Source organism: Orbicella faveolata, unplaced genomic scaffold (genome assembly GCF_042242905.1).
Source record: "Orbicella faveolata isolate gen_17 unplaced genomic scaffold, um_ofav_v1 contig_25, whole genome shotgun sequence".
NCBI lineage: Eukaryota > Metazoa > Cnidaria > Anthozoa > Scleractinia > Merulinidae > Orbicella > Orbicella faveolata.
The window spans coordinates 10,966,510-10,981,313 of NW_028301553.1; the positions used below are offsets into that span (position 1 = coordinate 10,966,510).

Consider the following 14,804-nt stretch of genomic DNA (forward strand, 5'->3'; position numbering starts at 1 on the left):
CCAAAGGCCACATTCAATTCATTGACATACATAGATTGATTACTAGACAGCTGAATGCTGTCCCCAACATCTAAACTACTTAGTATGATCACATTGACTTGAAATGACTAAGAGAATGGTGATATGACCAAGAGAATCCCTAGCTCGGCACAAGAATCAGTTCTTTAAAGTGCCAGTTTTTCCTTATTTATGTGCCAAGTATATTCACTTTCCGATGCTTACGCCGCAAAAAAAAAAACAAAACAAAACAAAACAGAAATAACTCCTCCGTTGTTAACTGCGCCGTTTTAGCCCCCAGTTTTGACGTCGACCTATCTCAAACTCCCCTAAACATTATTGAGAAATTTTTCTTTAGTAAAACACTTAACGTGGTTCAAATTTTAGTCGTGGGTTCTGGAAAGATCGCGTGACGACCAGTAACAAAACCCTTGGTCACATGATTCAGAACAGGGAGAAATTTTGGTTACTTAGCTGGTGTTTCACTGCTCATCAATTAAGAGTAATAACGTTTATATACACGGTCACCGAATAAGGTATGCAGCTTTTCCCCTATCATTATGTCTCTTATCGAATACCGTAATCTACTATACGAAGTGAGCGAAAAAATCGCTTGGTCAACGGAAAGCAGACGGTTGCTATTTGTATGCAAAATATTCCTTCCTGATGGCTGTGAGAACAACATTCAAGATGGCCTTTCGTTGCTTATCAAGCTCGAAGAAGAGAATCAACTGGGAATCGATAGCCTCGAGGTACTGAAAGATCTTTTAGAAAGGATGGGGAAATGGGATCTTCTTCAAATAGTCGATAAGTTTGAAAACAAAAGGAAAGAGTACAAAAGTTTACTGGAGCAGTCTGGCCGAGTACTCGACGAGTGCAGTCAACTGGAACGACTGGTATCGGTTTGCGACGGAAAGATATCTCATGACCGACAACAACACATCACAGACGTTTGGACGTTGTTCACGGAACTAGAAAAAAAGAACAATCTGGGGATTAAACGTCTGGAAATCTTAAAAGCGATGGCAACTGAAATGGAGAAACCAGACTTGCTTCAACAAGTCGAGGAATTCGGGAAGAGGAGAAAGCAGGAAGAAGATGCTGAGAGGGAGAAAAATGAATTAGAAGAAGCAAGGAGAAGAAGTCAAGGTGAGGAGTCTTCCATGTTCATCTCATATATCAAAATGTACATGATAAACGGTTTCGAAGTTTTCTACACTTAGCATTTTACTTCATGCAGTCAATCATTATCATTAACTAAGATTCGCTTTCAACTGGACGTATAGGAGGAGAGGGGGTATGGAGGTATTAATATCTACGACAAAATTCAGTACTCATTTAGTGATGTAAAATCATTGCAATCAAGAAAGCATCAATCCAATTTACTTGCTGAATGCATGGCAACAAGCCGATTCTGTGAATAGTCAAGGTGCAGGTGGGAGTAACGCAGGTAGAGGCGTAACGCAAGTATACGTAGGCATAACGCAAAGAGGCAAACGCAAGTGGGCATGACGCCAAGAAGCATAACGCCAATAGGCATAACGCAAAGAAGTATAACGTAAATAGACAAAATGTAAAAAGGCATAACGCATGTAGGCACAACACAAGTGACACGACACAAGTAGGCACAACGCAAAGTGGCATAACGCAAGTAGACATATTCATAACGCAAAGTGGCATAACGCAAGTAGACATAAGCGGAGGCAAAACGCAAGTAGTAGACATAACGCAAAGAGGCATAACGCAGGCAGGCATAACGCATAGAGGAATGTTAAAATAATTCGGACAGTTTGCAAAACTGACAATATAATTATAATTGTCATTATATTGTACTTATTAAATACTGTGCCATATGGAAACTTTACTCATTTTTTTTTTTTTTTCTTTTCACTCGTCTTTTTTCTAAATTTCAGTCCAGACTGCTGCTGTTTTGGCCTCTGCTAGATACGCTGGAGGGAGGTTAATAGGAAGTAAGACACTACAAATTTTAACTTGTGCCATAAATTACCATATTGACAAATTTTGTATAGACGTGATACTATACGTTAGTCAAATCCAGTAGTGCAAGAAAGAAGGCAAATATCCCACCCTCGCCCTCATCCAGAAAATAACACTGCTCAAAATTTAACAAATCATAATGTAAAGGTTTCATTCACCCAACTATTTTCTCCTGTCACTTTGTTTACATGTGCGTTGTTTAGGTTCATTCCCATTGGTGACAACATTGTGTAAACATTTTCCTGACAACATAACATGATAGTTGCGTTTGGTTTATTATTTTGTTTCATTGTTGCAGTCATTTTCTATTTTGATATGCAGCAGTTCTTATGTGCACAATGTACATATGTATGCTTGTTAACAATCAAATGCCAAAGTTTTTTTTTTTGAAAGCACTCATCTCAGATTGCTTTGAAATCCATATATTTTATAGATTTAATTTCACTTGATCGTATTTGATCAGCAAGTAATGAAAAGATGAGGGGAAAATATCATGTTTGCATTTTCTGTCACATGCAAGACCAGATCCACAAGGGTGCCAAATGCTCTGGCCGGGTTATCGCAGGTTTCGGCAAATGCCCGACCCGGTCGGCCAGTGACAAAATTTCAAATGCCCACCCCCTGGATTAAGACGCGAGTAAATGCCGGGCTGAAATTGACTGATGCTGCACATTTGTTTTCGTCTATTTGAGACCCTGGAGTAAACACTTGACGTCCAGGTATTACACAGATATTAATTATGGTTAAAGGACTGAGTGGAGTCCAATTCGGTCCGTAATAATACGAGCCATTAACAAAATTTAATCGGACGATCGCGAAGCGGGGGTTCGATTTGTTAATCACGAGTATTATTACAGACGGAATTGGAGACTAAACCTCCACAATTTTACAAAGCCCGTCTCTTGAATTGTTACTATAGTGATTGTAATCAATGTTGTGATTAGTGGATTTAGTGGAGAGGACCGATATGTGGCTTCATAGCTCAGTTGGCAGAGCGTCGCACCGGTATTCGCGGAGGTCACGGGTTCGAATCCCGTTAAAGCCCTGATTTTTTTCAGGCTTTTTCTTTCCAATTGCTTAAATTGGAAAATTCACTGCGATGATTATTCTTCACTTTCATCTACAACCGCAGTTCAAATATGAATTATTTCATATATACTTCACATCAGGACTTAAAATGATTGGCTCATGTAACTGTCCGATTACAGTTGTCCGATTACAGCTAACTGTCCGATTACACTGTCCGACTAATTAATTAAACATGGCAGTTTATGCACCAATCACATTTGCAGAAATTGTAATTGTCATGATTAGTATATTAGTATATTAGTATATGTAATCGCGTGGACCTGAGGGCAATTAAGGATTAATTTCAAGAGTATTTTCAAAGTTTTCACAAAATTGCACGAGTCGCGAAGCGACGAGGGCAATTTGGAAAACTTTGAAAATACAAGTGAAATTAATCCTTAAGAGCCAGTTCCTGTAAATACCGAGAATGAGATGACAGCGGCGAAATTTTCGATTTCTTCATATTTTGCCCAAATAACCCTAAATAACCTCTATACTGAGTTGTTTTCGAAAATACCATTCAAAGGTCCTGAAGCGCTTTAGTTTTTTCGAAATCGAGGAAAGTTTGAAAATCGCCATTTTAGCTGCCCGACGCCGCCGAAAATGGCCGAAAATTGTGCATTTTCCTTTCGCTCGTACAGATCAACGCGATGATATCTACCAATATACTTTGGGTAGCTCATAGTGCATGTCTTGCTGTTTCTAAAGCATTAATTTGATTAGTAAAAGCTCCAAGTTTAATAATATTTTAAGCTCGTGAGCGAAATGGCTAATTTTAGCTAATTTCAATACCATCAAAAGCCCACTGGTACATTAAATTTGAAGTCGAAACTAAACTTTTCTGAAAGCCCATACTCTGTATTATCATGTGTGAAAGTCTCTTCCGCGGCCCGAGAAAACTAACCCGTCGAGAGACATAAACGTGTGGTGCATTTTTGTAAATTCATTCGCGAAACCAACAGGGAACTAGGCCAGCTACCTTCATCAAGAACAAAAATAAGCGAATGGAAACCTTTTTCGTCAGTAAGGATACTTGTAATCTGTTTTTTTCCCTTTTAGATTGACCACGTGATTAACTTTTGCAAACAGTTGTAGTTAAATCAAAATAGACCTGCTTTTGTTACATTTTAATGTTATGCAAACTTATTTCGATCACCGGCACGTGCATATCGCCCGAAACTGATTTTCCCTCCGCCTTCTGTATGTTTCTTTTTGAAGGTTACAACTGTAGCACACATTATTCGTTCAATATCGGCAGTTTTAACTTTTGTGGAACACTCATGGCCACAGCCGAACTTGCCTTTAAGTAAAAATAAACATTTTGAAACGTGAAGTTTGAGTAAACAATCGGTTACAGTTGCATCCATCATGTTTGGCGTAAATATTCGAACACAACCATTTCATGTAAACAGGTACACTTTACTTTAAAAACAACCGTTTCATCGCAGCGTTTCTTGAAATCCTGGTCTGAGACCAGGTAATGCCGATAACAAAGCGCGACCAGCTGACGAAACTTCATGATCAACTGTCGAAACGTTGTACTTGTGGAATAAGCAAGATGATTCAAGCTTTGTATTTCTTACCCGTGTGCTTGCAGTTCTTATGGGTACAATTGCACCTGTTTGTTACCACCAGATTTATAAATGAATCGTTCGTTTCTTTAGCTAATGTAGTACATAGCACTGAATAAAACACATACTGTGACATCACTTTTCTTGGGGTGTTCCAGCAGTCGTCCGCGGCCACTCACAAAACGTAAGCAGCAAGACAGTAAAACCACAGAGGCTTCTTCGTCAATCGCACTACGCTGTTCAGATTTCTTTCTTAGAGAGTTTCCAGACTTCGCCTTTTTCAAAAAATTCCAAGACTTCGCCGTTCTGTTGACCAGTCCGAATAATTGTCATGGTGTTAGTTGAGTAAGTTCTTGACTTTGTTTGGTGGTCCCAGTTAATACCACCCGGCAAATGTGGATTGCGGGACAAACGGCCACTTGCAAAGTGTCCAAAGTGGGTGAAGATGGCGGCGAGTGAAACTGTTTGCTCGTGTAAGTAACGTGGTTCGCACTGTCAGCCTAAATAAACATTTTGGACGAAATTGAAGGATGTAGGGGGAAAGGGGTGCTGTTTAATTCTGCAAGAGGACAGAACTCGATGAACTGACAGAGCCGTGCGCGGGTCCTGCTATCACGGCATGTCTACGTAGAAAATGGAAAGTATTACCGCGTTCACAAAAAATGTGCAAACACCTTTCCTCTTTACCTTTAAAATACATGTTTGTCGTTCGTACTTTTTGAAGAGAAATGCACCGGTGATAGGGCTGGAATACAAAAAGGACAAAGGAGGCCTAGAGGGCATCAGATCTTAGATACGCGGTGTGAGTTTACATACATATTCACCCCTGTTGCCCTCTGCTAAACTATATAGACAATAATATGGGCGCTTTCCAAAAATGGGACACTCAGAAGCGCTAAAATTTTCCTTTATTTTACCTTGAGAATTCACAATTATCGACTTAGCGAACTTCCCATCAATAATTAGGCGGTATAAAATAGTTAGGCATTATGTGTTGTAGCCTTATTTTGCGCATTTCAGAGGCAAAAATAAGAGCGAATGTATGGACTGTCCACCGGGACAAAAAAATGTGTCTGTTGTAGAGAATAGTTCACTGTGGAGAGGTGACCGTTAGTGGACGTTCGACTGTATAGTTTATATAGGTTTAAAAAAGAACCGGTAACAGGAGTGAATATGTACGTAAATTCTCAACACGTATCCTTTTAAGACTAGTGCCTCCTAGGCCTTCTTTTTCCATTCCAGTCATGTCCGTGGTGCATTCCTATACCAAAAATCTGGAGCAATATACCTGTATTTTAAAGTTCAATAGGAAGGGTGTGTTTTTTATTAACGGTAATAAAGTCGAAACCTTCTACAACGGCCACCCTGGAGACTTGGAAAGTCGCCGTTATGGAGCGGTATCAGTAGGGGTGAAATATGACACCGATATTTTCTTGGGTTTCAGCATTTTTATCTTAAAAAAGGCTTAGTGCAACATGTAAATTCGTAACACAATCAAATTATATCAATAAGACAGAAACCAAACAGAAATAGAGACCAAAGACCTGCGGCATGGATCAAGTTTCGTGACCATGTCCGATAAAAAATGTTCTGTAGACAGCGTTCGTCAGTTCTTGATTAACTGGCCGTTGTGAAGCGGTTTATTTTTGGCAGTTGGGACGTGTTTTACTGGCTGTTGCTGTTGTCGAGAGGTGGCCGTTGTAGAGAGATTAAAATAAGAGTGACCGTCCGCCGGAATGAAAACAAAAAGTTAAAACTGCCGATATTGAACGACTAATGTGTGCTACAGTTGTAACCTTCAAAAAGAAACATACAGAAGGCGGAGGGAAAATCAGTTTCGGGCGATATGCACGTGCCGGTGATCGAAATAAATTTGCATAACATTAAAATGTAGCAAAAGCAGCGTCTATTTTGATTTAACTGCAAATGTTTGCAAAAGTTAATCATGTGGTAAATCTAAAAGGCAAAAAAAAAAAAACCGATTACAAGTATCCTTATTGACGAAAAAGGTTTCAATTCGCTTATTTTTGTTCTTGATGAAGGTAGCTGGCCTAGTTCCATGTTGGTTTCACGAATGACGAATTTACAAAAATGCACCACACGTTTATGTCTCTCGACGGGTTAGTTTTTTCGGGCCGCGGAAGAGACTTTCACACAACATAATATAGAGTATGGGCTTTGAGAAAAGTTTAGTTTCGACTTCAAATTCAATGTACCAGTGGGCTTTTGATGGTATTGAAATTAGCTAAAATTAGCCATTTCGCTCACGAGCTTGGATGAAGGTACTTGTATCGGCCTAAAATATTATTAAACTTGGAGCTTTTGCTAATCAAATTAATGCTTTATAAACAGTAAGACATGCACTATGAGCTACCCAAAGTATATTGATAGATATCATCGCGTTGATCTGTACGAGCGAAAACAAAATGCACAATTTTCGGCCATTTTCGGCGGCGTCAGGCGGCTAAAATGGCGATTTTCAAACTTCCCTCGATTCCGAAAAAACTAAAGCGCTTCAGGACCTTTGAATGCTATTTTCGAAAACAACTCACTACAGAGGTTATTTGCGCAAAATATGAAGAAATCAAAAATTTCGCCGCTGTCATCCCATTCTCGGTATTTATAGGAACTGGCTCTTAATTGCCCAAGGGCACTTGCGATTACTTGTTTATCACATAAAGGGCAAAATTCTGGAAAAAGAAAACTTTCAAGGTCTTGCCGTCGCGTAAACAGGTTTGCCAGTTGTCATTAAAGAACAGGTTTATAGCAGTAGAACGGGGAAAACGTACTATAATAGTAAGCAAAATACAGCAAGCTCAATTCACTCAAAGCAATTTCTTTACAAATAAAACTTTAAGCAATTTAATTTGATATCCACCTGTTTTGCGACGCTTGCAACGGCGTGAAACTACCTCATCGATCGATGAAAGACGTAAACAAGTGTCCAAACGCGCTCTAATAACTTCTTGAATCCAAAACTCTCCTTTCCACAGCGAAAACCAGTTAACGTACCAACAAAATTCACGCTGTTTTTTACACCGATAAGGTGACCCGAAGCAAAATAAAGAAATAACCATTCAGTTTGGCGGTGATGAAGTTCTGTAACTCTATGATCTCTATGTTTCGCGTGACACCAGCCGTCCCTACTCAAACTTTTTTCAGGCTGTGAATCAATACATTTTTGGATGGAAAAGTCGTTTTGCTTTTCCACTAAAAGACTGCGCTTTGCTGCATGTCAATTTTCTTTCACGTTAAGATGAAACAACCGCATTTAGAACAAACTCAGAAGCGATGCGTTTCTGAAATTCCTTTTCAAGATCCGTTTGAAGCGGGAAACCAACTTAATGCAGGCGTGCTCAGCCAATCAGCATCAAGTAATCATGCCCTCTTGATTGCCAAAAGTGCCCTCGTGATTGCGAAAAAATTCCCTCCGTCTCAGCCAATCAGGATTCAGTAATTTTGCCCCGTATGTGACAAACACAGTAATCAGTCACTCGTGACCCTTGCAGCAAAAAGTATAGTCGAAACGTTGTGTTTCAGGTTGGTGTCACTCAAATCTCTGCTTCATTCAGATGGTTACATCCAATTCCGGAATATTTGAAATCCCATCTGTTCAGAACTTGCATTTAGAATACAAAGTGTTATCTTTAAGTTTTGCATTCTATTAAGTCTGCGAACAGCCTCACGATGTATACGCGCGCGAACGTTGCGTGAACGTCGAAGCGCGAAACCTTACACAAGCGAGCCCGCTTGCACGTTAGTTCATTTGTGAAGATATGTAACTCCACTCATCACTTTATGATATGATGAAAATTCCCAAATTTTAAAACGGATACTGCACTCCAACAGAGACTTGACAGTGTTATTCTTCTATCCATTTTTAACAGTCGTCACCCCACACTGTACGTTTCGTAACGTTGCTGGTGGCATCGTGGTTGTCACTACCTGGATGATCCTACGTAGAAGTTCCAGTCTCCAGGAATTTGTTAACACTTTTACCGAAGCAGTTCTGCCCCTTGGCAACACCTTGCGTGCAATAAGTGAAGGGTCGCTGTGCTTCACTGTTCAAGCACAAACCACTTCAGCTCTTGAGGTACTTTGGAAAGCATACCAGGACGGAACTCTACAGAGAAATCTACAAGAGTTTCTTATTACTGAAGAAATCAAACAACTGGTAGGTTTCGATGTTAAGTTGACTGTGAAGATCGATGAACAAGAACACGACAATGCAGTCTGGGATCTGATAATAACAGAAACGCAAGGTAATTGCTCTCACAATGCATTGCATATATTCTCGCGTGCGATATATAGGTCCCAGCAAGTCATGTTACCTGCATTTAGCCTAACGTGGGGAATGTTTGAGGATGTCCCTAGTTTTAAAATACCTTCTAAGCGTCAAGGTACAGTTCTGTCTCAAATCAATTGTTGCATTTAACAGCAGTTCGAATGCGAACTTTAGACGCTTGAACTGAGTAAATTAAAATAATTAGCGTGTCTTGTGCAAAAAAATTGCATGTGCATGATAACGAGCCTTGAAACTCTGATGCCTTTATATAATTGCTTCGTTGCAGTCTAACTAAGAGGTCCACGCCATTCAGATGACTTTTTTCAAAATAATCCACATTTTCAAAATAATCCACGAATGGAAGTAATACAGAAGTATGCTAAATATTTCACTTTACCTTCTTCTGTCCTTAGAAATGGAAGTGAAGGAAGAAACGAAAGGATTTGAAGATCAGTCAAGTTTTGATGCTGCAAATGCTGGAGTAAAGGAGGCGCATCCAGAAGTTAGAGAAGACGATTCACAAAATTCCGACAGCAATTTACCTGATAGAATTGCTTTTGTGGAAGAATATGTGGCAAATCTTCCAGAAACTGGCAGCATGACAACGGAAACAACTGATAGCGGTTTGTGGTCCCAGAGTGCACCTTCTGAATGGGAACTCTACGAAGGCGCAGGTAATTTCATCGTAATGTCATTTTTTTCACTGGAATGAATGCCCAGAGAGTATTAGCTCATGACCTGGGCGCCTGTTAGAGAGGCATTCGCGACAGCCCGTTTCGTTTTCGGTTGTAGGAGTCAATTGTGTGCCCAGGAGCGCCTTTCCAAAAATTCCATTTTTGGCAAATTGTACCGGAATGTTTCAAATTAAGGTAGTGAAGCATTTCTATTTTGATGAATATCTCTAATTTTTCAGTTGACGTGACAATAATGGGATTTACTGTACTGTAAATGAATATGGTCATAGCGAAATGATATATGCGACGACGAAATTGACAACTACTGGGGCTACGAATCGTTTTTGATGCATGGCCCTCCTTAAAGTGCACCTAACCCCAAAAATTTTTTTTCGCTAGAACGAATCTACTTATTATTTGAAATAGTTCTGCGAAAAAATTTTTGGATTCCGTTAAATCCTCGATTTTCTGTGCCACGACGAAATCTCGAAAATAGCTCCAAAACACCACCAGTTTGTTTCACGACCGAGTTTGAGGAGAATGGGTCCAGCGGCTCTTGTGACGTCTACCCAGGAAGGTTGGATATCTCATTTCCTCTCATCTCCTTCAGGATGGTGCAATACACATTCGAAAAGTGCGCAGAAACGCCTTCCAGAGGTGCTATCGGCTGTTGCAGCAATATTCCAGATTTAAAGAAAGGTATACTGTACAATTTACTGGCGATGATCGGCTAATGGTGCAATAAAGACGTAAACGATGGTTGATTTTGTCGAACCGAAACAAGCGAACTGAATCTGTGAGAACCATTGAAGAACTCTCACTGGAATTTGTTCCGCAGACTTTCGAACGCTGTTTTCATAAATTTTCTGCTTAAAGCTAACCAGCAATTTGTAGAAATACCACCGCCAACCTATATCTTCCAATCCTGCAGTATTTATAACATAACCGGCAAAGTTGTGTGATCCGGTCATGATCAAGAAGCGTTATACTGATACGTAAATAGATCGCAACTGTACGCCGCCAACCAACACTTATTTCTCTTTCGATTTAGATGAAGGTCGAATATTCATCCTCTAGAATTACATGATAACAAAATTGTTAGACTCACAGAGTTTTTCGAAGGTTTGGAAATCAGCAGTGTGACAAAGATTCTGTGCAATAGCGTCGAAAATATGACTGCGTAACATTATCTGCGGACCGCTTAGGGAACACATCCTTTTCGCTTATCCGACGAATTTCACTGCAAACTTTGAGAACAATTTACATTGGTTATTTGGAGTTACGACTTAAAACGTGTGACAATTCGAAATCGGTAATTGTATGAAATGTTTCCTTCCGCCTTGCTTCCCGCAGCTTCAAAAATACAGGTCCAAACAATACGATTTTCAATCGATCGAAGCCAATGTTTTGGAGGTCATCAAGTCTCGAAAACTGCAACACGTGCTTCGCTCTTATAAACATGAAGCATTCAACTGAAAGTAAAACACAAACTGGATTTAACAGAACCTTGACAAAATACATTCTCGGTAAGGACAAATGTAAACGGGCTATAAACACGCGTGGGAATCTTATATTTAGTTGACGAAATTACCATCCAAAGCAGTCCTTGAGTTTTCTTTCCTGCTGTTCGTTTGCCTGCTCCTCCACTTCGTATCTAGCTTTCCATTCCTAATATACAAGCAGCTTGTCCGCAAAGACGTCTTCCCCGTCGTCGCTTGAAATATTGCAAATTGTTCTCAAAGCTCTAAGCAGTGAGTTCACAGTTGTCGAACGTGCTCGATCGAAGTTTCTTTCGGAGCCTTCCGAATCGAAACTTAACTCTGACTCCAGTGACGAAAAAGAAATGATTCTGAGACAAAACTTGGACGTTTTAGTCCCAAAATACATCGGATCGATTAGTTTTGCATTCTATTTTCTCGAGCAAATACAGTGAGTTGACTGAGGCGCTATTGTGTTTGGTTCCTGGGTAGACGTCATCAGGTACCGCCGCCCCAGACTCCCTAAAACGCGGTCGTGAAACACTTAATCGCGACTTTGAAAGGGCATAGAAAATCGAGGATTCAACCAAATTCAAAAATTTCTTCGCCCAAATGCTTCAAATAAAGTCTAGATTTGTTTTAGCGAAAAAAAATTTTGGGGTTAGGTGCACTTTAAATGAATACGTCTGACTGTTTTTGGTACCATTGTTGATGGACATCGTGATGAGACACTTCCACTACTTTGATCAGCGACCTCTAATTCTGTTCGACATCGTATCCCTTGAATTGCGACATCGGTGCGCAAGCGACTAAGCAAGCCTTACGTACGGGAAGTGTCGCAAGTTTTTGCTAGTAGGAGAGTCTTAAATTCTTCTTTCTAACCACTTTTCCTGTCAACATTTCTCAGCAAGCAGACGCATGAATCGAGTTTTATCACTTTGCCTGGTAAAAATTCAAGAAATCTGTTAAAATTAAACCAGCAGAGAGTAAAACACACGGGAAATATCCATATTCCCGGCTTAGGGTCAGGTTAATAACATAATAGTGAGTGGCCCGGGTTTGCCTGCCAGCATGAAATCGGCTGGGGACCAGTGCCAAATTTCATGTGGCCCAACTGTGGAAAACCCCTCATTCATACGGCAACTCTTGTTACGCAGGCTAGGCATCACGTCATTGCCATCCCTGTAAGATCAAATCAAAACATTGAATTGAGAAATGCTTCCCTAGGAAATGACTTAAATCCTGACGATTTGCTTCACTGCTAGTACTTTGTTTTACTGTTTCGACTCTACCACTGTAAGTTTATCTAATCAAAGTGTAACGTAACAGAATAGGCTCGCAAACCACGCATGTGGCTACTCCTTAACAGTTTATGCTTAATGCAATCAGAGCAAAGAAATTTCTTCTTAAAGAAGTGAATGTAACGATTTATTAAACATGGTTATTTTGACAAAAAATAGCATTTATTATCAGGTAAATAAATTTCTAACATGATGTTTTTTGAGTTGTTCAGAAGCAAGACTGTTTACAACAGTGGAATGATCCAGTTGTGTATATGATGTTGAGATTGAATCCAATGTTCTTTGAACTGAACATGCACAAGTTAATCACATACATGTGTATGAAGCTCTTTTGGCTCTTCTCGGGATGTAATAAATAGAGCCTATTGGTTATTAACTGTAACAATTTTCGAACTCAAGTTACCATACAGCATACCTGGGAATGAAAAGCTCGTAGCACAATGGTGCATAGCTCTAGAAAGGTCCCCCATCCTAGAATTTTGTGATTGATATAGATGCCATTTGATGAGTAATCAATTGTTTGAAAATGACAAAGTCAATCATTCAGCAGTTCTGAAGCTCTAGGTACAGTGTCAAATTATTCAACACCATATCTCACTCGCTATGTGATTGCTACAACCCCAAGTCAAATGATGCTCAGTGGTCCCTTTATATGACATTCTAAATATCTGTCATGCAGCTTACAAGATGACTTTGTCACTGACTATAAACCTAAAGGTTTTGATTGAAAAATATTCTTGATTGAAAAATAATCAGTGAATTTAGCTGCTACCTTCTATAAAAATGTGTTCATAGTTGTATCAAAGATAGTGTAAGTGTACAGTATCGGGTTCAAGTCATTGGTAAGGACTAATATATTTTGTTACTGATGTGTCTAGGAGCGTATTAACACTAAAACTGGTTAGCTTGCATTTATGACACTTCACAACATTATGATCAACTATCTAGATCTTTGTGTTACACATCAGACAACTATATTATAAAGTTGATTTATGATTAGTTCATACTATTTGGTATGACTGAGTCAACAACAACTTTACCAGATGATTCTCGGTGTCTTGGTTCAATACTAATTGTGATTACATCCACTTGCTTTACAGTACTGTGTTTGCTGTTACAATTGTATACATTGTATGTGGTGAGATATGTCTAATAATTAAAACTATACATATTAATGCCTTTAATGATGGAACTCTTTCCTATATGTAAGTTTACTTTGTCTTAAGCGTTCCATCTACAGTGTCAAAATCAATTTTCATCAGCCTTTCCCCCCTAATATAACATTAATTCTTTCACAGTCACCTTTTTATAGGATCAAAGCCTTTACTGATATAGCCTGGAAGCCACACATTTATTGAAATTGAGAAATCTTAAAGGGCATCTGTGAAAAGGAATTGTCATGTTACTAATTAACAACATGTGGTGTTATTATTATTCTAACCAGTTGTTTACACCTCCTCGAATGCTCTGTGTCTACCTATGTTGTCTTGGCCATTATCAATATATATATGTTATTTGCCGGCTGGGAGGTCCCTACAGTGAAAAACCCTGGTCACAGTTTATCACTGTACAGACCTCCCAACCGGCAAATAACATATATGTATTCTCTTATCTTGTATTTCTTTGAGGCTTGGATGCTTTTCTTCTATTACTTCAGCTTTTGTGAGCAAAGTTTGCACTTGGAATTCAAAGTAGGAGCTTCCAGTGCTATAGTGCTCTCATGTCAATAATTTTGTGGATGTTAAGCCACAAATTTGGATGGTCATCAGTTTCCCTGTCAGTGAAGATCTTGGGGAAAATAAAAATAGAATTGATTAAGAATATAGTATCAAAGGAATGCTAGTGATAATGAAATGTAATTTTATGTAATGTATATTTTACTATTGAACACTGTAATCAATACCGACTCAACTCCATCACTGGATGGTTGGGCATTACAGGAAGCTAGAAAATAATATCAAGAAATTTGGCTGCTGAGATTGATTACTGTATGTATAAACCATTGAGCACCAGTAGCAAAACATGCTTAAACTGTTCACAAAAGCAGTGCTGAGGCATATCATTTGAGTCATATATTTAACTCAGTAAGTTATTGGACGTTGTAGTGTACAATATCCCCTGGACATTTCCAAGTGTTGTACTTTGTTGAGCAAAAATTGAGTAATAAGATTTTTATAATCGAAAAGACGTTTGCCTAACCACCGCAGTTCTGATTTGCATGTACCTATATCACTGCAATGCCCATCGTACCAAGGAATATTCCAGGATTATGCTAATTCTTCAGAGTTTTTAATCTGTAAATATAATCAACAGTCTATTATTGATACTATGTTGACATCAACTGCCAGAATATACATTGGCTAGCTAAACATTTTAAAATGCTCCAGTACAAGGTAACACCCACTAGCATTTCACCTTCATGCTTACTTTAT

General features: G+C 39.1%; 1 protein-coding gene across 2 annotated transcripts in view; it reads left to right on the forward strand.

The window, feature by feature from the left end:
- Nucleotides 1-448: 448 nt before the first annotated feature.
- LOC110059425 (uncharacterized) overlaps nt 449-14,804 on the forward strand; it is a 37,355-nt gene continuing 22,999 nt past the window's right edge. For both annotated transcript variants that reach the window (XM_089293663.1, XM_089293662.1), the window contains exons 1-4: nt 449-1,146; nt 1,911-1,967; nt 8,522-8,896; nt 9,333-9,593. In XM_089293663.1, coding sequence (XP_089149789.1) covers nt 558-1,146; nt 1,911-1,967; nt 8,522-8,896; nt 9,333-9,593 — 1,282 coding nt within the window. In that variant the 5' untranslated portion in view covers nt 449-557. The remainder of the gene's footprint in view (nt 1,147-1,910; nt 1,968-8,521; nt 8,897-9,332; nt 9,594-14,804) is intronic.